The 24,708-nt window shown below is 31.6% G+C and overlaps 2 protein-coding genes across 3 annotated transcripts in view; both read right to left on the reverse strand.

Annotated features, from left to right (window-relative positions):
• LOC143054077 (general transcription factor 3C polypeptide 3-like) overlaps positions 1-8,514 on the reverse strand; it is a 37,135-nt gene extending 28,621 nt beyond the window's left edge. The window contains exons 1-10 of the mRNA XM_076226961.1: positions 8,355-8,514; positions 6,353-6,542; positions 5,027-5,173; positions 4,456-4,478; positions 4,048-4,171; positions 3,598-3,674; positions 2,127-2,241; positions 1,427-1,593; positions 875-962; positions 78-136 (exon numbers count right to left, since the gene is read on the reverse strand). Of these exons, the coding sequence (XP_076083076.1) occupies positions 78-136; positions 875-962; positions 1,427-1,593; positions 2,127-2,241; positions 3,598-3,674; positions 4,048-4,171; positions 4,456-4,478; positions 5,027-5,173; positions 6,353-6,542; positions 8,355-8,399 (1,035 nt within the window). The 5' untranslated portion in view covers positions 8,400-8,514. The remainder of the gene's footprint in view (positions 1-77; positions 137-874; positions 963-1,426; positions 1,594-2,126; positions 2,242-3,597; positions 3,675-4,047; positions 4,172-4,455; positions 4,479-5,026; positions 5,174-6,352; positions 6,543-8,354) is intronic.
• A 5,489-nt stretch (positions 8,515-14,003) lies between these two features.
• LOC143054085 (nuclear pore complex protein Nup155-like) overlaps positions 14,004-24,708 on the reverse strand; it is a 43,630-nt gene continuing 32,925 nt past the window's right edge. For both annotated transcript variants that reach the window (XM_076226972.1, XM_076226982.1), the window contains 7 exons: positions 23,775-23,929; positions 23,191-23,434; positions 18,813-18,933; positions 17,738-17,848; positions 16,495-16,631; positions 16,073-16,179; positions 14,004-15,767 (listed from right to left, as the gene is read on the reverse strand). In XM_076226972.1, the coding sequence (XP_076083087.1) occupies positions 15,632-15,767; positions 16,073-16,179; positions 16,495-16,631; positions 17,738-17,848; positions 18,813-18,933; positions 23,191-23,434; positions 23,775-23,929 (1,011 nt within the window). In that variant the 3' untranslated portion in view covers positions 14,004-15,631. The remainder of the gene's footprint in view (positions 15,768-16,072; positions 16,180-16,494; positions 16,632-17,737; positions 17,849-18,812; positions 18,934-23,190; positions 23,435-23,774; positions 23,930-24,708) is intronic.

Here is a 24,708-nt window from a genome sequence, read left to right on the forward strand (position 1 = left end):
AAATCATTAGGTATGTAAAACTGTCTAACCATTTTTATCATATATTAAGGAAAAAATGTCAGTACATAAGCACTAACCTCTACTGTCTGAATGAACTGTTTATCTGTTAACAGTAATTCAATATATAAGTTGACATCTGCAATGGAGAATATGATTATTTTAATACCAGAGAATCTGAAAATAAACTCAAAACAAGTTGAATTTCTAACTTTAAGGTTTTATCTGCATGTAAAGCATTATATTGAAGCACTTAGCATTTACTTTAAAGTTTTATAATAAGAAAAAACATTTCCACAGATTTATGAATGATCGTTAATGTTATAAATACCCCTGTGTCAATATCTCAGAAGGTATCAGAAGGTCCCAGAAGGTATCATGCCATACTCTAAACTCATTTCATATGGGTAGGCATTATATTTGTCAACATTTAGTACCTTGCTTATGCTCAGTATTAAGATATTGACAAATATAATGCCTATGCATATTAAAATGAGCATAGAGCATGGCATGATAAAATTATTTCTCAAATATATCTCCCTGGTGTAAAGCTCTGATTTTTAATCCAGATTATGTTATTCTTGGCTCTTTCTGGTTTGATCAGTTCCTCAACAAGTGTAATAAGCTGTGAAATTTTCAATCAATTTGGATTCAAGCAGCACTGATGAGGCATTAAAATTTGTACTGTTTATATTTTTCTACTGTAGCTTACCGGTAATATATAAAACTTCTGCTATTGATAAACCCATTTTTTGTGCCTAATCACAACCTTTTTGTCATTTTTTTTAACATGCATTGGTAAGTTTTCAAGAAACAACAATGTATCATGACTTGCTACTTTAATCTCATATCAATAATTTATCTTCAAGGAACCCACCTTCTGATGTTACAAATTCAGGATGTGATTCAAATGCATTCTTCATTGTACTAACTGCCATTTCTTTTTCTCCCATCTCATAATAAGACTAAAACAAATAACATTATCAGAATTTTTTTTATAACTTCAACAGCATGCAATATTTATCTTGGTCTACAATCCTATTAAGGATTCATTTAATTCAGCCTCATCTGTCTTTCAAAACCTCAAAAGTTTTACATAAGTAATCTGCTCAATCACAGCTGAAAAATGTAAAGATATTAAAATATGGTCCAACTAATATAAAGGAAATAGTGGGATTTACATTTCACGGGTCAAGGTCCAAACCAGTATGCAAGCTTTTATTTTACATTTTTCTTGTCCCTGCTCTGATCTCCCTTAAACAACAAATTTATGTGTGGGAATATTTTCATGTAATTAGTGAAAATAAACTACTGAATAATTTTCCATTCAACGTTGTGAATATGTATCTAATAGCACCCCTGTGACAGTTGTTTGGTCTATTTACCTTAGAAACAGATCTAGTTAACTGAAGATATTTGGTCTGTTTACCTTAGAAACAGATCTAGCTAACTGAAGATATTTCTCTGCCTCATCTTCAGGTAGATGTTTCAGAACTGTAATATATCCTTCTAATGCCCTTTTGTGGTGACCGATCTCCTCAAATAACCTGCAGCGTTCCCACATAGTTCCTGTATTGTTTGGATCAGCTCGAATAGCTAAAATATATCATACTATTATGTATCAGTTTCTACATAAATAAATGGAAACAGGGGTGCAAAATGCTGTAAAGTAATAAAGAGTCTTTGGACATTTCACTAAAGTTGATTTAGTAGCTCAGAAAAAGTTGAGAATACAAGATGACTACCTCTTTTGCAGACATAACAAAGTCTATGTTTTGTTAAAATCAAGTCAAATTAGCTCCTGATAATGACATGTTTGTTCATGGTTCATACCTTCTACAGAAAAAAACAGTCAATCAATGAAATTTGAAGGTAAGAAAATGTTCTATTACATTGCACATTTGATTCTTACAAACAACTAAAAAAACTTTCAGTAACTATGAACTAAAAGGTTTCACAAGTTGATCAGTTTGGAATGAAAATGAAAATGAAAACCAGTATGAATGGGTTATAAAAACATTTTTTGATAAGGAAAGGACTCTTTTCTTTCTTTCTCTTTCCCACAAAAGCCTGTGGTAAATAATTGAAGAGACTAATACAATATTTTGGAATTAGAATTAACAACATACCATATGTATAGAATTTAATGGCTTGGTTCACATCATTTTTCTCTAATGCCATTTCAGCCAATCGTATCCATGCATCTGCATCTGCAGGTTTTAGATAAGCTGCTATCAAACTAAACTAAAATAAAAGTTCAGTAAGTATAAGAATCTACATGTTAAAATATAAATTCACATCTATTATAAAAAAAAAGTTTCATAACATTTAGTTAAGGCAAACTAAAGTAAGAGATCGGAAACAAAAAAATCAGCATTTGTTCCATTTGTAAAGGGCATAACTATAGAAAGGTAAAAGTATAAGCTGAAAGGAAAATTCAGCAGCATGACATATAACCCAGGGCTCACACTACTTCAGAATTATAGGGAGAAGTGACTTCTCTTTTTGAAACTGATAGGGAGAAGTGGTGAGATTTGAAGAGTAGTGCTTCTTTGCTAAAAGTTTTGATTTTACTATAGTATAAAGGGTCATATGTAAATAATGTTCTTTTTATATTGTTCAATTCATATCTGAGTGTACAATTAAAGTAATTCAAATTAAAAGTTGTTTAAGTTTTACTAAGGTTCTTGTGAAAAACTAGCAACTAAATATCTAGCACTAAAAAATATTTTTTTATTTTAAAAAAGGTAAAGAAATTATAATATATCAATTACAATTTAATTAAAAACTATCTTGTGTATGAAATTCACTTTTTCTCATCAAAAGATAAACAAAGTTAAGCTGGGCCATAATACATTGTATATGATGTATTTAAATGAGTAGTTATTGTTGCAAACTCCATTAGAAATTTGAATTGAGATCAGTTTTGGAATAAGGGAAAGGGTGATGTGAAAAAAAATAGGGGGGGGGGGGGAGGGGGTCAATTTTTCTCATTTTAGATTTCATAAATAAAAAGAAAATTTCTTCAAACATTTTTTTCAGAGGATGAGAGGATTTATATTCAACAGCATAGTGAATTGCTCAAAGGCAAAAAAAAAATTTAAGTTCATTAGACCACATTCATTCTGTGTCAGAAACCTATGCTGTGTCCACTATTTAATCACAATCCAAATTTAGAGCTGAATCCAGCTTGAATATTGTGTCCATACTTGCCCAAACCATTCAGGGTTCAACCTCTGCGGTCGTATAAATCTGCGCCCTGTGGAGCACCTGGTTCAAATTTTCAGACCAAAGAGTCATTCAGGGTTCGGGGAAAGCGAAGTGACGGTCGGGAAAGTCACTTCTTCGCCCAAGTCACCTGGTAATGTGAGCCCTGATAACCTACTCTAATACTGACTCCAAGCTTACCATATTTTTTTTATCGCTTTCTGCTTGCTTCAAGTACCAAAATAAAATATTTGGTTTGACCATGGCAGGAAATGAACTTATCACCTCTCAAGTGAGAAAATCATACTATCATGATACCACTGAAACGATCCACAGGAAGGTGTTTCTTTAATCAGTAAAACAGTATATGTTTTGTACTACCAAAGGCTATACCTGCATAGATTTATCAACATCTCCTATTTCTTCATAGATCATTGCCAATGTTTGGAAAGGCTGGATTGCTTTTGGTGCTGAAAGTGAAATATACCTATAAGATTTAAAAATCAACTGAAAATTTTAAAATGATTTATTTCTTGCTTCAGTTCTATTTTTACATTTCATGTAACTTTTTCAATTTTTAGGAGATCACTTAATTTTAAAAGATATTAGAAATAGTGATTTGTACACTGCATAAAGTGAGAAACAATACATTTTTTGTATTTCTCAAGACTTTGAATTAAGGTACTAAATTTTAAATGTGAGGTATATGATTAATATACCATTTCATCAATTAGCATAATTATTGACTATTCCCAATCAGTAAAAATTGTTGAGTAAATTTAATAGATTCCAAGATTGCATTTTTAATTTTTAAATAGGGAATTAAAAAACAAAGATCCACACCTGTTCTGATAAGTTCTGAGCACATAGAAATGGCCTCATCATATTCTCCTTTAGCAAACTTCATGTTAGCTTCACCCATCAATCCTTCTAAATGCTTGGGTAAATCTGTCATTCTTTTTCTTGGCTGATAGAAAACAATATATATTGAGTTTGTGAGTGCATGTAAAAATAATGGATAATCAAATACAATAAACATGGTAGAGTAATTAATCTTGATTTGCACAATTATCTTCCTCTAAATATGAACCATATCAAAATGGTTTAATTTATTTTCCTAGACTTGTTTCCATAGCATATTCACTTTTATAAACAAATAATACATAAAAAGTTGGAACATTAACAACTATAAAAACTTTCATGGAGCCCTTGCTTTCTCCCTATTTTTCAATGTTGGTAAAATAACTGTACCTTTCTTGGCTGTTTTCCTTTCTCTGAAATGTATAGACTCAAAATCAACAGCATGTTAAGAAGAAGCATAACATACTGCAAATAGGATCTTCAAAAAAATAAGGGCTTTTCCATTTGATTTATTTTTGTTCTATAAACCTGTCTTACATTGAAATGAATTGTTTCACATTTTGTTATGCCAGAGTCTTTCATAGCAAACTATAGGGTAGGGACTTTCCAATAGTAGTTAAATGCTGTACATTTACATGTAGACGTTTATGTTCTTGTTATTTGATGTTTTGTGGATATTTGACTCACTGGTTATCATACCACATCTCCTTATTTTCATAACATTATACTAAACAATAAAGAGAAGTTTGTGTGTTAAATAATGAATGAACTGACAGAACTTTTCAATATTTTTGCAAACCTTATAGCTTTATATATAATAGGAAAACATACACATTGTTGAAAGTCATATATTGACAACTAGATGTTCATTTTTTATCATTATGTTTTGGTAGGTGCCTTTCTCCATTGATTTTTTGCACAAATCACCTTTCTTATAAATGTTATCTTAAATAGTAATTACTTTTTTTCTTTGGAGAATCCTCTTCCACAGGGCTATCTATTGGTGAGTAATCAGCATCATCTATATCAGGTTCTTTGGCAAAAACTTTCTCTCCCTCTCCCTCTTTATCTTCCATTATTTGACTGAACTGTTCAAAACTGATTTTTCCTGCATAATAGAAAAATATAAAAACATAAATTATGGCATCTAAATGATAGAAGTAACTTAAATTTTAATAATTCCACCTTGAAAGTGAATTTGTTTGACATAATTTGGAATTTCAACCACTCATGTATCATTTAACTAAACAATGAATCTTTATAGGTTAAGGGGAAAAGATATTCATGAATTGACAAAGCTAAGATTTTTTGTATACATGTACACCAGGGACTTTCTATACTAACAGGACTCACCCCTATTGATTTTCACGATTACTAAGTCGCCTGTTTAAAGCTACCACCCTACAATAAACTTAGTTTCATATCTCTGATATATGTACGATGCTAGCAGTTATTTGTGTATTTCACAGTTCATTGTAATTATATAATTATTATTAGTTGTTAATATAAAATCTGATTAATAGCCATTTACAATGACAAAAAATATAAGATTTTGAAAGAATGATGAATTACTTAACTTAGACGTATCATTTTAAAGAACATCCCAGTTGTGTAAAATGGTTTCCATATCAAACAAGATGGCGGCTACTGAAAATTCAACGAACAAATACCTCAAAGTTCAAAAATCAACATTTAAAAAACGATCCGAGAAATCTTTTAAAAAACAGCATTTTGCAATGACAAAATGTATAAAATTTCATAAAAACAATTTTTTGTTAAACCTGAACATATAGTTATGAAGAACACTTCGTAAATGTGAAATGATTTGCTATAAAGTCATGTGACATCAGCTACGGCCGAGTTTGATAATTTGTATAGACATTGTTATAAGTGACCAGTCCTGTTAGTATAGAAAGTCCCTGTGTAAACTAAATATAATGATATATTATACATTATTGTGAGATGAGACTTAAATAAAATATTGAATAAAAAAAAAAAAATTGTATTACAACACTTTAAATGTTAAATAAACTATTGAATCTGAATCTGTTGTATATAATAAGAGTTAAGTCAATTATGCAAAGTTTTTTAACATAATTATGATTGATAATGACGTCATTGTCTAAAATGAAAATGTACATAATACTAGATACAGCTAGTAACATTGTTAAAATAAAATGTTATAAATGATGACAGTAGAATCAATTATGAGAAGTTTTTAACATAATCATGATTAACAATTATTGTCTAATTAAATGAAAATGTACAAAACTACTAGATAAGTTACCTTCTAAATACTGAAAAGTGACATCTTTTGTAGGTAGTTTTAAATGATGTATCATGCTTGATAACGCTTCATTAGAACTTAATTGTTGTTGGTCCAATTCTACCACTGATTCTGTAGGTTGTGAAGGTCCTGCCACCAGTGAAGATAAAACATCCAAACCCTCCATCCCTTCATCGTCTTCATCATCATTCTGCAAATTAAAAAAATCATTTGTCTAATTCTACCACATTTTTTTTTAAAGCAGTCATTGTCCAAGTCATTAAACATTCAAATCCATCACCTGACACCATAGTTTCCCTAAAAAAATGATTCGAAATTTGGCAGAATAGTTTTGACTTTTCTGACCAGGGATTTATTTTTATAGATTTTAGTTTGATAACCATTTTTGTTTTAACAGTTGAACTCTATTTACTCAACATGCACAAAGATCTTGCAATTTTCATTTTTTTTTTCATTAATTGATTGTTACACTTAGAAAAGTATGATGACATACAATGTGTGGAGGCTATCACATTAAACCCCAAAATACTGTTTTTAGCTTCAATGGTTTTCCATATTTTAAGAAGTCAACTGTTTGGTATGTATTTCGAAATTGATGCATGTTCCCTCAACCTCAGGCTATTTATAGTCATGTTTCTTAGGTTTAAGGTGCAGTCAAGACTCCAAATTAGGACATCAAAAATTGAAGTCTTCACTTTCATAATGTACATGCATAAAATAAAATTTAGCACCAAAATCTGTCAAATTTATAAGACCCAAATATCTGGAACATTTGATTTATATTTTACAGAAATTAAGACATGGCAGGACCTAGGTAGTTCATGCCTCAAAAATCAAAACCTTGCCTAGTTTTTGCTGTGCATTATTTTCCAGTTTGCAGAAGACAAGAAAATAAATGTACACTTGTGTTTCATTTAATATAGTCCCCTCAGTTACACAGTTTAAATCACCTATTGCTTGCAGGTGTCTATTTTCTATCTACATATACAAAACAACTCACAACATTTACTAAATGAGGGAATACACTCTGAACTTAGTGTATTATGAAGGAATGAAAACAAAATGAATAGAAAATCCAATGAAGTTTTAAATACATTGTATTCTAAAACTTAAAAATGTATTTACTTTTTATAAATCAAGGTCCAGTCATGCCCGTAAACCTTTCCAGGTGCACAGGTTTGTCTGTTACCTTAAAGTGAAATTTGTGGTGTAAATATGGCCATATTTTCTCAAAAGTTATGAATCTAAGGAATATCCCTCATTTGCCATAATTTTGGGGGTTGTTTCCAACTCCATAAATCTCCAACTGATAAGATATTCCTGTGCTTGTTTATCCTCTCATGATATCCTTGATAGAGGGTTGCTGCTCAAAAGGAAGCTTTTAAACCAAGAATTCAAAATGGTGAAGTTGAAATTGTTTCTTTGAAAATCTTGACTGACAGTCACACCACAAGTTAGTTGACAGTGAGTTACAGAAAATCTGTTTCCCAGATGATATCAGGTATGTTCTTAATGTCGAAACTACAATGTTGTTCCCTTTCCACTAATGTGACCTACCAAATTAGACTATTTATTATTGTAACATGAGCAATACAACATGTGCCACATGTGGAGCAGTTTCTGCTTAAATACCCTTCTAGGGCACTTGAGATCACCCCCCAATTTATGGCGGGGTTCCCGTTGATTAGTCTTTAGTTATCTATGTTGTGTCTTGTGTACTTTTGTGTGTCTGTTTGTCTTTTTCTTCTTAAGCCATGGCGTTGTCAGTTTATTTTTTTTATATATGATTGAGTTTGAATCATGAATGTCTCTCTGGTATCTGTCGTCCCTCTTTCAGTCTTTAACCACAGGGTCTTGTTACAATTGCCGGGTTTACTATCTATACGAACCCCTAAAAAAACACTGTTTTTTCAGGGGTTCGTATGGATAGTAAACCCGGCAATTGTAACAAGCCCCTGTGCTTTAACAACTGCCTCGTATTATATATAAATTGAAAAACAACCTGAGGTTCAAATGATAGTGTTCCAATGCCTTTAAATGGATCCATAGCGTTGATCTTCTCTGTCCTATTTTAAATATAATGATTGAAACATCTATGACTTAGTCCTAGTTTGTCGGCTTGAAATAATTGGCTCCAAGTAAAGAAGAAACCCGAGGATTGATGTGGCGAAAGAAAATTACCTCTAAATAAAAGAGTTTGATCGGAACATTTCGGATTTTTTCTTTGTTCTTTTTATCTCTTTTTTTTTATTTTTTGCTCACCTGGTTTAGGGGTCATTTGTCTTTTATAGGTCGAGATCGTCAAACACGTTTGAAATGACGTTATGTTACTAATTTTTATACGACCTCAAAAATTGAAAATTGTTTGGTCGTATATTGGTATCACGTTGGCGTCCGAAGATATTTGGTTTTCGCACTCTACAGTAACTTTAGTAAAAGTAAATAGACATCTATGAAATTTTAACATAAGGTCTATGACCACAAAAGGAAGGTTGGGATTGATTTTGGGAGTTTCAGTCCCAACAGTTAAGGAATTGGGGGCCAAAAACAGGTCCCAAAATAAGCATTTTTCTTGGTTTTTGCACAATAACTTTGGTATTAGTTTATATATATAGAAATCTATGAAAATTTAACACAAGGTTTATGACCACAAAAGGAAGGTTTGGATTGATTTTGGGAGTTTTCGTCCCAACGAATTAGGGGTCAAAAGGGTCCAAAATTAAACTTTGTTTGATTTCATCAAAAAATGAATTATTGGGGTTCTTTGATATGCCATATCTAACCGTGTATTCAGATTCTTAATTTTTGGTCCTGTTTTGAAATTGGTCTACATTAAGGTCCAAAGGGTCCAAAATTAAACTTAGCTTTATTTTAACAAAAAATGAATTCTAGGGGTTTTTGATATGCTGAATCTTAACATGTACTTAGATTTTTGATTATGGGCCCAGTTTTCAAGTTGGTCCAAATCAGGATCCAACATTATTATATTAGTATTGCGCAATAGCAAGAAATCTTCAATTGCACAGTATTGTGCAATAGCAAGAAATTTTCAATTGCCCAGTATTCAGCAATAGCAAGAAATCTTCAATTGCACAGTATTGTGCAATAGCAAGAAATCTTCAATTGCACAGCACAGTATTGCGCAATAGCAAGAAATATCTAATTGCACAATATTGCACAATAGCAAGAAATTTTCAATTGCACAGTTTTTATGAAATATTCTTTGAAAATTGGAGTTATCTTTCTTTGTCCAGAATAGTAATTGAATCAACTTAAATCATTGTTTTATACAATATACAATGTGTATTCACTTTTACTACAACCTAATAAATTAAAACAATCTTTACCATTCAGTGATTACAAGCACTTTTTTTACATTTTAATATTTTATGAGTAGTTATTGTTGCAAACTCCATTAGAAATTTTGAATTGAGATCAGTTTTGGAATAAAGGAAAGGGGGATGTGAGAAAAAAATTGGGGGAGGTGGGGTTCAATTTTTCTCATTTCAGATTTCGATCTTTTATATCTGGGCGTCACTGGTGAGTCTTGTGTGGACGAGGCGCGTTTTTGACGTATTGAATTTTAAACCTGATGCTTTTTGTTATTCATTAATCATGTGTTTCTTTGTCTAATACGTTCTATTTATTTGTATTGTAGTCCTGTAATATTATGTTGTCATTTCAATGTTATATTTAACATTGCCATTAAAGTGCGAGGTTTGGCATGCCACAAAACCAGGTTCTACCCACCATTTTTTCCTTTAAAAATGTCCTGTACCAAGTCAGGAATATGGCCATTGTTATATTATTGTTCGTTTCTGTGTGTGTTACATTTTAACGTTGCGTCGTTTGTTTTCTCTTATTTTTGAGTGTACTTTCACATTGCGATAAGACGTGTCACGGTACTTGTCTATCCCAAATTCATGTATTTGGTTTTGATGTTATATTTGTTATTCTCGTGGGATTTTGTCTGATGGTTGGTCCGTTTCTGTGTGTGTTACATTTTAGTGTTGTGTCGTTGTTCTCCTCTTATATTTAATGCGTTTCCCTCGGTTCTAGTTTGTTACCCCGATTTTGTTTTTTGTCCATGGATTTATGAGTTTTGAACAGCGGTATACTACTGTTGCCTTTATTCATAAATAAAAAGAAAATTTCTTCAAACTTTTTTTGAGAGGATTAATATTCAACAGCATAGTGAATTGCTCAAAGGCAAAAAAAAAATAATTTTAAGTTCATAAGACTACATTCATTCTGTGTCAGAAACCTATGCTGTATCAACTAATAAATCACAATCCAAATTTAGAGCTGAATCCAGCTTGAATGTTGTGTCCATACTTGCCCCAACTGTTCAGGGTTCAACCTCTGAGATCGTATAAAGCTGCGCCTTGCAGAGCATCTGGTTTCACAGTGAAAACTGACACAGATTAGCATATTAAATCAAAGCTACTATATTAAAAAGCAGAGAAACATTATTCTATTTTGGGTCCTCTTTTATTCTTTAAATAAATATAAATGATTTATGACTATGTTAAATAATCCAACATTGCTTAATATTCCGATGAGTCAACATTGTATTTTCAAGATAAAACAAATGAGAGAAAAATAAGGCATTGGCTATTTTGCCAGCTCTAATCAAAATATCTTAATTCAAGCCGACAAAATAGGCTATTTCTATATGGCCATTTGACTAGCACCAGCAATATATAGTGAATTTGTTGCTGGTGCTTAAATAGAAAATGTGTTATTTTGCTGGCATTGGTTAGTGGAAGCCAAGTAAAAAACTAGTTTGTTTACATATATATATATATATATATGCAATTCAAATTAATGAATATTATTTCAAAGCAAGTTTAATTTAATTTTTTTTGAAGCTATATGACTGACTTTGTTATTTTGTATAATATTTTATCAAATTTATGATGCAAGAGATTTTTAACTTTTCTTTTTCTTTACAACACACTCACAGGCACTTGTCTCAGATTTTTTTGTATATATACCTAAATATAACCTATATTAAAGTCATGAGAAACCTCAAATTAAAAAAAATAATGCATATGTTTTTTTATAACTCAATGGATAGTTTTCATTATAAAACTTATGTACTTTTTTCTGAAGAAAATGCTTTAATTTGTTCATATTAAGAAGAAGTTTACTTTATTTTAATTGCTTCCTTCAAGCAATTTCCTGACATATTTTATGATGCAAAGTGACCTCCGTGTGACCCATCTCGTAAAAATCCGGTGATCGCAATACGCATTGATGTCCTTAAAATAAACTATTATCTGATTGTACATGTTAAACACGTGCTCAATATCCATGCTTTTTTGTTGATTGTTGACAAACAGGTGACAATCGTTAAACTTTGGCTTCAAAACACAAACTTTAATTACCTGCCATATTTTCACAACACTGACCGATTGAAAAAAAATTGACGATTATACGAAATTTATGCAAAAAAAAATGATAAATTGTGCACAAAAGACTTAGTTTATGATGTTTGTATGCATTGGTTTAAGAATTGGAATAACATTATTTTTCACCAGACACTCGTTTATTATGACTTTAAGTATATATAAAAAACAATTCTGAGACAAGTGCCTGTGAACACATTTAAAAACTCAGATTTTATTTTTATGCATACATATAGCATTAGACTGTCACTGACTGATTTTAGAAATAAATTACACAAATACATGTTTAGATTTGATTTCATTGCAACAAATGCATGGATGCTCAAATTTATTTTTTTTTTGCTACTGATACATTCTTAATGGTTATTTATACTTTTTGCTACTGATAATTCTTAATGGTTATTTATACTTTGATAAATGTTTTTAAATAACTATATGTGTCTCACTGCCTAAAAGAGGGCCCTCTCCAGTCAAACTTTAGTGATTTCCTAATTAATCAACCAAACTTTCCCTCAAGGACAACCAGTCTTTGCCCTGCCCCTCAATCAGCCTGTGTACTTACATGTGCAACCCTACAGGTACCTGATGTGAAGCAAGATCTGTTCACCTTTCCAGAGCACCTGAGATCACCTTGATATGGTGTGTTTTGTTTTACTCAGTCTTAAATTTACTTTGTTGTGTTTTGGGTACTGTTATTTGGTTTTTTTTTTGTTTTAGCCTTGGCTGTGTCAGTTTATTTTCGACTCGAGTTTGAATGTTCCTTTGGTATCTTTGGCCTCTCTCTCCTGTGTCTGCCTGATTGTCAGCAGTTGTTTAAGTCAGTCAGAATGTTGGCTGAAAGATGGTGCATGGACTAAGGGAAAATAAATGATATACCCTCAAAGGATGCATATCCTTTTCCTAGAATTGATATGTGCCTTGACTGTTTGTAATTTTCAAAGATTTTTCTATTTTGACCCTTTAAGTGGTTAATGGCAGATACAGCTGAATGAAAATGATTGTGCCAAAAATGCAACTATATCCAACTATGGATAGTTTGTATAAACCAAAAGGCTTTTTACCTAATGAAATGCTTCAAGTTGTTTTCAAAGATATATGGAATCAATCTTTTCCAGTCTAAAATGGAAGACACTTTTGTTTAATTTGCATATGATATTGAACTTGAGTTTAACAGACCATTCCAAACAACTAAATGATGTTTTGGAGCGACTAGGACAGGTTGAACTTAAACTGAAAATTATTTGAATATTTTGAGAAGAAGGTCCCAGAAGTTTTAAAGAAGTTAAACATTTTCTTTGTCTATGCAATAATACATGCGCTTCATTTTGCATTTCTAAGAAATTTCCTCATCACTGACTCAGCTCAAAGGAAGGAACATAAAATTTATTGTTTCACCAAACAAGACCTCCCCTAATTTCTACACAAGTTTTAGCGTAACAAAATCAAAGTTAGCTTTTTTTTTTATCTTGAATAGTGATGCCTCTGATGTTTGGTTGTATCTGTAGAAAACTTCTAGCCAAGAAATTAAGAAAAGATCTTGGTAAATTTATCAATCCTTTAAATAAACTTATTTGAAAAGGTTTTTATTGGTGTCAGTAACTGAGAGTACTCTAAGATTTGTTCTTAGTGTCTTTTTGGATGTACAAGTACCAGTCACTGTCATGTTGTCAACTCTTGTGTTTTTGTAAGTTGTATTTCTTTTTTGATCCATCAGATGAGTTGAGCCTTTTTCAACGGATTATTATAGTTTGTTCTTAATATGTTGTGCTGCTACACCACTGTCCCAGGTTATGGGAGGGTTGGCCCTTTCATACAAGTTCAACCCAGCCAGTCTGTATGTACCAGTATGTGCCTGTCCCATTTCAGGAGCCTGTAATTCAGTGGTTATCATTTGTTGCTTTGTTACATATTTGTTTTTTGATCATTTATTTGTACATCAATTCGGCTGATAGTTTTCTCGTTTGAATTGTTTAACATTTGTCATTTGGAGCCTTTTATAACTGACTATACAGTAAGTACTTTTCTCATTGTTTGAGGGCGTACAGTAACCTATAATTGTCACTTTGTGTCATTTATTCCCTTGTGGAGAGTTGTCTCATTGGCAATAATAACACATCTTTTTTTATATATATTCATTTGAACTTACATATACAAATGATTCATTTGAATTTTCATATATAAATAGTGATGATCAAGATATTTTAGACATTTTCTACTATGTACAATCATTATCAATAAGATTGTTAGATTGCCCTTCTTTAATAAAAATTAAATACAAATTTCACATATCAACTTTGGAATATACATGATAACACAATCATACCCTTCCTGTTTAGAATAACGATTACAACCTAGATAAGATGCTTTTTTCTAAAAAAAACAAAGCAAAAGTTTTTGACAGTTTATATATTTATACCCAAAATTTATGCTCATAAAACACAATTCTGTCAAGAATAGGTGTAATGTCATGAAAATGCAATTTAGTCTTGATCAATATACAAAAACATAACTTAAATGTCTCAAGGCCTCATAAACATTTGTAGAAAAAGGGTGAATATTGAAGGACACAGGTAAACCTGTAAGCAATACAAGTTCAATGTTTATTTATTTTAAATCTGAACCTTATGATGTGTATAACAATGATAGAATCACACAATCATTTCATTTAAGTTTTTATCAGTTCAATGAACATTTCAAATTAAGTTATTTTAAAGATTTTTTTCTGTAAAATGTTTAATAACTCATTGATGTTAATTTAAATTTAAGAATGGAAATGGGGAATATGCCAAAGAGATATCAACCCAACGGCCACCAATGGGTCTTCAACGCAGCAAGAAAAAATATTATTTTCAAGTGGCAACACTTTATGCATATGCATGATACAATCAGCACTGTAGGCCAAGTTATGCCATCTATTCTATTGTAACCACAGAACATTTTTATTTCATATTAAAATAAACTTATTCTTTTTAATTGACTCAATGTAAGTTAATGAATATGGCAATAATTAAATCAAGGATAAACATAGCTTTAATAATTCACTGACATAAATAAACATAGGTGATCTATTATTAAAAAATAAAAATAAGGAGATGTGGTATGATAACCAATGAAACAAATATCCACCAGAAGTTCAAATGAAGTGGATGCAAGCAATTTTAGGCAATATTAGGGTCTTCAATAATGACAATAACCCATGTCATATAGTTGGCCATAAAAGGCCCCGACATGAAAATATCAAACATTTGAGAAAACTTATGGCCTAATATATAATAAAACAATTTACGAAAAAACAAATATGACCGACATGAACCACCGACAATCACGAAACTACATGCTCCCGATTTTGGACAGACACATATAGAATTGGGCAAGGTTAAAGCTTGATTAAAACCCCATATGTTAAACTTTCAAATGAAGGAAAAGTAACCCTCTTTTTGAGAGATACTGATATACACCAATTGATGCATCATTACACAAAGTTATATAAATTCAGTGATATTTATTATACCTAATATTGATGCTCATTGAATGTTAAAAATTTTTACTTACCTCAAAGTAAAGATTTTCATTAAAATGGATTTTTAGTTTAATCAAAAGGTTCAAATTCACTGGATGTAATTTTGTGCTTGATATACGAAGATGTGGCTCATAGCATTGAGGCTTGTTGAATGTGATCTTAAGCTAACTTGTTGAGAAGATGGTCAATAAATCAAAAGCCAACTTAAATTTAGGCTGCAACTCAGAATGTTGTTTTTTTTTAAGTTGCTTTGCAAAATAAAAACATGGCTGGTAATTTAATCAATTTGATTATTGACAATACTTTACACAATAATTTACATATAATGTCATTACAGATTTATGGCTGTCACAATCGCTCCAGTTCTGACTGAAGTCTTTTAAACTGATTGATCAGTCTTATATGTGATTCTGTACTTCTCATAGCCTGTAGTTCTACCAAGTAACTTGCCACTGAATCAAGGCACACAGTTGTAAAAGTTCTCCTAGAAAACAGACAGCATGGAATTATTAATTTTAAAAAAAACCTACTAAAAGTTAATACTATTATATATTTTTATGAACACCAGCTTTTGAAAATTTAGGTATTTAATGTGACAAGAAAGTTTTACAAAATTGAAAAACAACTTGACACTTACACAAATAATAAATTAATTGTAAATAAATATAGCTTCTTAATCAAAGGCTAAAACAATAGGTCAAACCCTATTTTCAACTATAAATTAGGCCCAGGATGAATCTTGGTACCTCAAATGATGATGCTCATATTAATAAAATGGAATATACCTACCTATCATACATTGGTATTAGAGCTGGATTTGCCACTAAATGACATAAAAGTTTACACAGAACTTCCAGCAATCTCAGAGGTTTCTGAACTGACAGCCAGAATGGATCCTACAATTGTTAATGAAAAATTACATATATGGTCATAATCAATTGATATGCTTTAGGGAGAATTCATTTGAATCCTAATAACCAAATTTTTAATCAGCTGAAATACACAAAAACATATCAATGCAACATTCATTATTGTATTACTGGTAATATTACAGAGTTTAAACCAAGACGCAACTACCTCATGGGTAGTCAAGGTCATTAAACAACCCCTTAGTAATCAGGCACTTTAATTAATCCTATCATTCTAAAAAAGGACAACTTACAACTAAACAAAGAACACAAAGTGTTATCTGTATAGATTAATAGACTTACCCTAGACTTAAATAATCTATCATAGATTTCAAACACTCTAGATGGTGCTAGTCCTGTCTCTAACATCAATTCAAACACCCATTCTGTATTCAGTCCCATTTCACAACTTCTTTGTTCCAAATATTTTATGAGGAAAGCTGCAATAAAAAGATTTTTATATGTTTATGTGATAATTGATCATACTGCAATTCTTCCTAAACAGTCAGTCACAACTCTGAATGGATATGCTCCTAGAAAGATGTAACACCCATCATTTTTTTTTATCAATTGTAGAAAAAAAATGAATATAGAGATTAATACATGGCCTTTTCCATATCAGCCTGGGTATCATCCTGAGACCCCCATATCAGCCCGAGACGAAGTCAAGGTGCTGATATGGGTCGAGGGATGATACCCAGGCTGATATGGAAAAGGCCATGTATTAATCGCTTTATCATATACTTCCAACAATAGTTTTATGTAAGGCAAATAAACTAATGCAATAACTAAAACAGTCAAACACTTCATAAAGAAAATTAAAATTATGAATCAAATATACTATAGTTGTCCAACAACAGCATCATTAACTCCTTATATATTTATGGTAACATTTCCTATAGAGGCATTTTGAAACATTGAAAATTTGGAAGAGTTTTACGATCATTACTACTCCATGTTTGTTGTACTATAAAATGATTCATAATTGTCAATGGCATTTGCTAGCAAGTATTAAACTATCCCCACAAAAGTTCCCGTAAATTTTGACGTCGTCATAGAAAACATCTGACGTCACAATGGAAAAGTAAACAACCGATACCGGAAACACCGGAAGTAACTTGCACGAGAGGCACTATTATGGGTTTTGTGCACGAGATGCACCTGATATGGGTTATCAGCCCGGGTGGGAAATTATGGCTTGTGTACTTCTGCTCATTACACATATGCAAAAGCTATCATATCAATGCTAAGTATATGATAAATTTTAATAACTCACCACTATACACAAATGAACCTAAAAATGTGCTCAAGATTTACAAGAATAATAATCAGAACAAAGACAAGTAAACAAATGTGAACTTGATCTGTGACTCGGTAATAATTAAGTTATAAACCAAAATTAATCCCAATATCTACCTATGTAATAAAGAAAGAGAACTGTTGGATTAGAGAATGACAGAAAAATGGACATATATAACACTATATCCCCAATTAAGAATAAGGGTTTAGTTATTTGGAATAAGTATACAATTTCTATATGTTATACCTGAAGGGAAATATCTTTCTGTTTTTATGTACAGCTTCCCTACAGCTGTTAATTTCAAGTCCAGATTTTTTACTCTAGCATTTCCATCCATTGTTCCAGTACTTAATATTTCTGAAAAAGATTATCACATATATAAGAACAATTATTGAAATGTGTATTGAAAAAGGTAAAGCTTTTTCCTTAGGGGAGAACTGAGAGGGCATGTTTCTGTATAAAATACAACATGTATAAAAAAGAAGATGCATAGATGCCAACCCCCTTTTGACACAATCAGTAACAAACTATCAAATTTTCCGTATTTTTGAAAAGTTTTCAGTAATCATTCATAAACGTGCATTTACCAATAAAAATTACTGACGAGTGGTTGCAAAGTGATGTACACTAAAATTTGTCATATAACATGTTGTCTGTAGTATGTATTCCATTCATTAATTGTTCAGATGTTCTCGACTCAAACATTTTTGTTTTGTCAAGGAGAAGTAGAGAAAGCGGGAAAGCTACTTAATAAAATGCAAGTTTGCCTCTTCGGAAGTCAGTTAGTTACCCAACAATAGGTTGATAACTCCCGAGAAACCGGAAGCATTACATTGGCGTTTCCTAAATACTGGACCAGGACGGAAAAGTAATGATAAAAATCCGCGTTTTACAAAATTGAACGTCGATGATTGGGAATCCGTAACTATTCGACTTTGACCGTAATAGCGTAGTTTTTATCGCAAAATCGGAAAAACTACGGAAAAATCGTAATGGTTGGCATCTATGAAGATGCCGTATGATTACCAATGAGACAACTCTCCAGAAGACACCAAATGACACAGAAATTAACATTTATAGGTCATCGTATGGCCTTCAGCAATGAGTAAAGCCCATACAGTATAGTCAGCTATAAAGAGCTCTGAAATGTAAATGAAAAACAATTCAAATGGTCTATTTTCATGAAAATTTCCTGAGATTGGAACACCCAGATTGTCTGAAAATACCTTTACAAAATCTGCATGTAAAGTACAATACTTGTTGTGTAAGTTTAATATAACTGATTTAACTGTGGATGATTAATATAAATAATTAGAAATACCTTTATCAATAATATCTTTCCACAAACTTTCGACTAGAACTACATCATACAATCCTGCACAATGGACTATTGCTAATTTACATTCAGATAAATCAAACTTGTCAGCAAAGTCTTCATACAACTGTAAACAAAACAAATTTAATTATTAGTGTGAATAATCGATCATTCATAACAACTCTTTATACTAAGCATTCATTTATTTTTGTTGATTGAAGAAACAAGTCAATCACGGGTTTTAACCTGTGTCACAGTATGCAATTGATTGAGTAAACATATTTATTCTTTGTTGAACATTTAAAACTGTGGTTTGCCTATATGCAGAAAATCCACAAAAATTGTACTGGTACTCCTAGAATAATAATGAATCCACAGTAGTGCATAAGTAAAGTGAATTAATATCTATAAATAAAGGCAACAGTAGTATACTGCTGTTCGAAATTCAAAAATCGAAACAGAAAAAACAAATCCTGGTTACAAACTAAAACTGAGGGAATCACATCAAATATAAGAGAACTACGACACAACAGAGACACAACATTAAAATGTAACACACACAGAAACGAACTATAATTATTATTGCAAACGTGAAAAATCTGATAAAAAGGTTTAGACAGTTATTTGAATAAAATTATGAATGCTGTTAATATTTGAATATCTCATTTAGATAACAATTCTGAAATTAATAATAGGAACCATGATATTCCCATTTCTAGAATAACAAGAGTGCACACGCTGAAATGTCTCGCCTTCTATACTAATCATTGATATTATGTTGATAGTCCTAAGTATAAACCTTTATTACAACTGTCTCATAAACTTAACATTAACCAAGATAACTAAACAAAGACCAATGAACCATGAAAATGAGGTCAAGGTCAGATGAACCATGCCAGGCAGACATGTACAGCTAACAATGCTTCTATACAACATATATAGTTGACCTATTACTTATAGTTTAAGAAAAATAGACCAAAACACAAAAACTTAACACTGTGCAATGAACCGTGAAAATGGGGTCACGGTCAAAAGAACCCTGCGCTACTGACATAAAGATCATAAAATATTTCCATACACCAAATATAGTTGAGCTATGGCATATAGTATTAGATAAAAAGACCAAAACTCAAAAACTAAACTTTGACCACTGAACATGAAAATGAGGTCAAGGTCACATGACATGTCCGCTAGACATGTACACCTTACAATCATTCCATACAACAAATATAGTAGACCTATTGCATATAGTATGAAAAAAAAAGACCAAAACACAAAAATTTAACTATAACCACTGAACCATGAAAATGAGGTCAAGGTCACATGACATCTGCCCGCTAGACATGTACACCTTACAATCATTCCATACAACAAATATAGTAGACCTATTGCATATAGTATGAAAAAAACAGACCAAAACACAAAAAATTAACTATAACCACTGAACCATGAAAATGAGGTCAAGGTCACATGACATCTGCCCACTAGACATGTACACCTTACAATCATTCCATACAACAAATATAGTAGACCTATTGCATATAGTATGAAAAAAACAGACCAAAACACAAAAATTTTAACTATAACCACTGAACCATGAAAATGAGGTCAAGGTCAGATGACACCTGCCAGTTGGACATGTACACCTTACAGTCCTTCCATACACCAAATATAATAGCCCTATTGCTTATAGTATCTGAGATATGGACTTGACCACCAAAACTTAACCTTGTTCACTGATCCATGAAATGAGGTCAAGGTCAAGTGAAAACTGTCTGACAGACATGAGGACCTTTCAAGGTACGCACATATCAAATATAGTTATCCTATTACTTATAATAAGAGAAAATTCAACATTACAAAAAATTTGAACTTTTTTTTCAAATGGTCACTGAACCATGAAAATGAGGTCAAGGACATTGGACATGTGACTGATGGAAACTTCGTAACATGAGGCATCTATATACAAAGTATGAAGCATCCAGGTCTTCCACCTTCTAAAATATAAAGCTTTTAAGAAGTTATCTAACACCGCCGCCGCCGCCGCCGGATCACTATCCCTATGTCGAGCTTTCTGCAACAAAAGTTGCAGGCTCGACAAAAACAAACTCAAGGTACTCGAAGAGCGGTTTGTGTTCGTACTGGCAGACAAGGCAGCCAATAATGTAGTGGTGGTGTGACGCATATACTACATGGAAGTTCTTCAAAACGAAATTATCAATTCCTCTACATTCAGGTCAGTGCGCACCACAGAGAGTCAAATCATTAACAAGCATACCACTGCCACTACCCAGCTTAAAGCATCTTCCGAACATTTGAAAGTCCCTACCATGTACTGGTTACCGAAATTACACAAAAGACCATTTAAATTCCGTTTCATCTCCGATTCGAGTAAGTGTTCTACTACTAATCTATCAGTGCTTTTAACTACCTCCCTTACTTCTATCAAAGAACTGGTTATTAACTTTTGTAATAAAGCTTATGAAAATAATGGTATTAATTATTTTTGGAGTGTTAAAAATTCTTTAGAGGTTTTAGATAAAATACATGCTTTCAATGGTCCTTACAATTTGGATCCATTAAAACGTTTAATCCCGCCGCTGTTTCTTGTTTCTCCTTTTTTTATTTTATAAAGATTAGACCGTTGGTTTTCCCGTTTGAATGGTTTTACACTAGTAATTTTGGGGCCCTTTATAGCTTGTTGTTCAGTGTGAGCCAAGGTTCCGTGTTAAAGGCCGTACATTGACCTATAATGGTTTACTTTTTTAAAATTGTTATTTGGATGGAGAGTTGTCTCATTGGCACTCACACCACATCTTCCTATATCTATATAATATAACAATGGCCATTTCCCTGACTTGGTACAGGGCATTTTAAAATAAAAATGGTGGGTTGAACCTGGTTTTGTGGCATGTCAAACCTCCCGCTTTAATGGCAATGTTTATAATAACATTAAAATTCATAAGGGTTCCACGGATCCCAGTGTCTCGCCTACTTTTGCTGAAAATGGCAGGCTGAACAAAAATGAGGGGAAAAAATCAATTAAAATATTCCTTTTGATACTATCTTTTGATTGTAAGAAGCTTCTGTCCAAGTTTGGTAAAACTCCAGGATAGTTTATGAATCTAATAGATGTTTTAAAAACTTTAACTGCAGACTGTATGTAATGTTAATTGGAAGAATAAACTGTTATCACAAAGATATGTCTCGCCTTTTTTTAATTTTAATTCCGTCAAGGCGAGACAAAAACTAAGTCCATTTATAAGTAAAATACAGATACACAGGTACAAAATATTAACAAAATTTCCTTCTAGATACTAGTTTTTTGATCATAAACAAGCTTCTGTCTAAGTTTGGTACAAATTGATTATTGTATAAGAAAGTTATTAATTTTTTTTAAAATTTAACCACAGAGTGAATGTGTTGTTTCCTGACAGAAAATCTAAGTCCATTTAAAAGTAAAATACAGAAAAAATGAATTTATTTTTTTTTACAAAATTTACTTCTGTATACTATCTTTTGATCATAAACAAGCTTCTGTCCAATTTTGGTAAAAACCCAGGATAGTTTCAGAAAGTTATCAAAATTTTAAAAACTTTAACCATATAGTGAATGTAATGTTTCCACTCAGAAAAACTAAGTCCATTTATAAGTAAAATACGGAAAAAATGGAATATTATTTTTACAAAATTTACTTCTGGATATTATCTTATGATCATAAACAAGCTTCTGTCCATGATTAGTAGTAATCCAGTATAGTTTAAGAAAACTATTAAAATTTCAAAAACTTTAACCACAGAGTAAATTTTGTGGACGACGACGGAATGTAGGATTGCTTAGTCTCGCTTTTTCAACAAAAGTCAAAGGCTTGACAAAATGGACAATATTACATGACAGGATTACAATATAAATAAATGAGACAAAATATAGGACAGAGAAACAAATGAATAATAGCCAACAAATGTACCAAGTTTAAAATTTATTAGGCCAGCATGCGCCATGTCCACACAAGACTAACCAGTGACGCTAAGTTTGGAAGCCAAAACAAGTACAAAGTTGAAAAGCACTGAGGACCAAAAGCATGTAAACACTATAAATATTTGATTTTATGTTACTCCTTTTTTGTCCATTTAGACAAATTTTATAGTTTTAATTCATATAAACTTAATATTGCAAAGAAGTTACATAATTAGTATAAAATAATATTTGATGAAGTTTCTGACCATTTAAAAATTATTGTAGTGTTTAATTGGTTTAGAATATTAACTGCAGAGGAAAGAAATACAAGTACTTGCAGAATGCTTCTCCATTATTAATCAATGGACAATTTATGATTGAGGTAGACAGTTTGTTAACGTTAACCACATGTAAATAGGGCACTTACTATTGTCAAATCAAGCAGGTCTGAATCTAGACGATTTAATGCCTCCTGACATTCCATTCTGCTAGAGGAAAGTTTACTCAAAGCTTTCTGTACTTGTAATTGTAACCTAGCAACCTCCATCTTTTCTTCTAATTCATGCAGAAATTCTCCATCTGCTGCTGAGCTGATATGAGTGGTTGAACTTTTAGCACACATAATTGCACGAGATAAATATTCTATTCTCTGTTGCAGACGAACATCATTTCTAAAGTAAGAAATATAAAAGCTAGTACTATAGAGAGAAAATTCATATTGGTAAGTGAATAGCATGACCCTTTTGGTCATAACCTTTTATTTAGATTTTTTGGTTTGAGAATTCCTGCAGGAAAATTCAGTAAAGCACTTTTATATACAAAGAATATACTTAATAAAATTATATTTTCATTTTTTATTTTTTTATTTTTTGCATTTGTATTATATATATTTATTATTTCCAATCCAAAAAAACCAAACCTCATTAACAAAAGATACTTATCAACAACGTATTTAACATAAGTAAGAACATGTGCAAGACAGGGTTTTAAAAAAAATTGAATATCACTGACCCATGTCTTTCTGCTAATTTTGACAATATTTTTGCTGCAGCTGGAAAGTTTCTTAGCTTCTCATAATACTTCCATAACATATCTAATGCTTGTACAGCTTCACCCTGGTACCCAGCTTTTCTCTTCAAGTAGCTCTCTAGGAAAGGAGACTGCACCTAGTAATTTAAAAAGTTTGTATTAACAAAAACTATTAACAAATTGTCAAGTATACCTCCATACAGTATGTTGAGTCTCAATATCTGTAGGAGTAATTACACTACAGGGAATAAGTCAGTGTCTTTTTATCAGTAAAACATAGAAATATAGTGTTCTTAGAAAGGTATTTACAGGAAGGCCACACCATTTCCTTAATGTAATTTAGTGCTTAGTCTATTTAGCATTCAAATATAAAGTTCTTCTTTCACTTTGGAAACAAAGCCCTGTTCTAATTCCAATAAAACATGAGCTGCACATGATTGATATCACAATTGAAACTACAACTTCAGCTGTGTTTTGAACAAAACTGGAAATCAATATTGACATTTGTTTTGGTGTTGCTAGCTAGGAAATTAAATATAGTCATTCTAAAAGTAAGTTTACATGTATCTGTTCATTTGTTTATCATGTTGGTAAATTTTTCACAATGTTTGGGCTTTATAATAACAAAATGAATGCCTTTTGATTGCATAATATAGGTCCTCTTCAAGAACATAAGTTCTGAATTTTCCTGTTGGAACTAAAATAATTCTATCATGCCATGCTCTATGCTAATTTTAACATGGGTAGGCAATATATTTGTCAACATTTTACACTTCTCCAACTCTCTGTTTAAAGACATCTCATAAATATACTGTCTACCCATGCTTAAATAAGCATAGAGCATGGCATGAAGTAAATATTTCTTAAACACACTTATCCTTAATGAAGTAAACATATAAGGTAAGTTCTGTTTGTA

This window comes from Mytilus galloprovincialis, chromosome 1, assembly GCF_965363235.1.
Source record: "Mytilus galloprovincialis chromosome 1, xbMytGall1.hap1.1, whole genome shotgun sequence".
NCBI classification, from domain to species: Eukaryota; Metazoa; Mollusca; class Bivalvia; order Mytilida; family Mytilidae; genus Mytilus; species Mytilus galloprovincialis.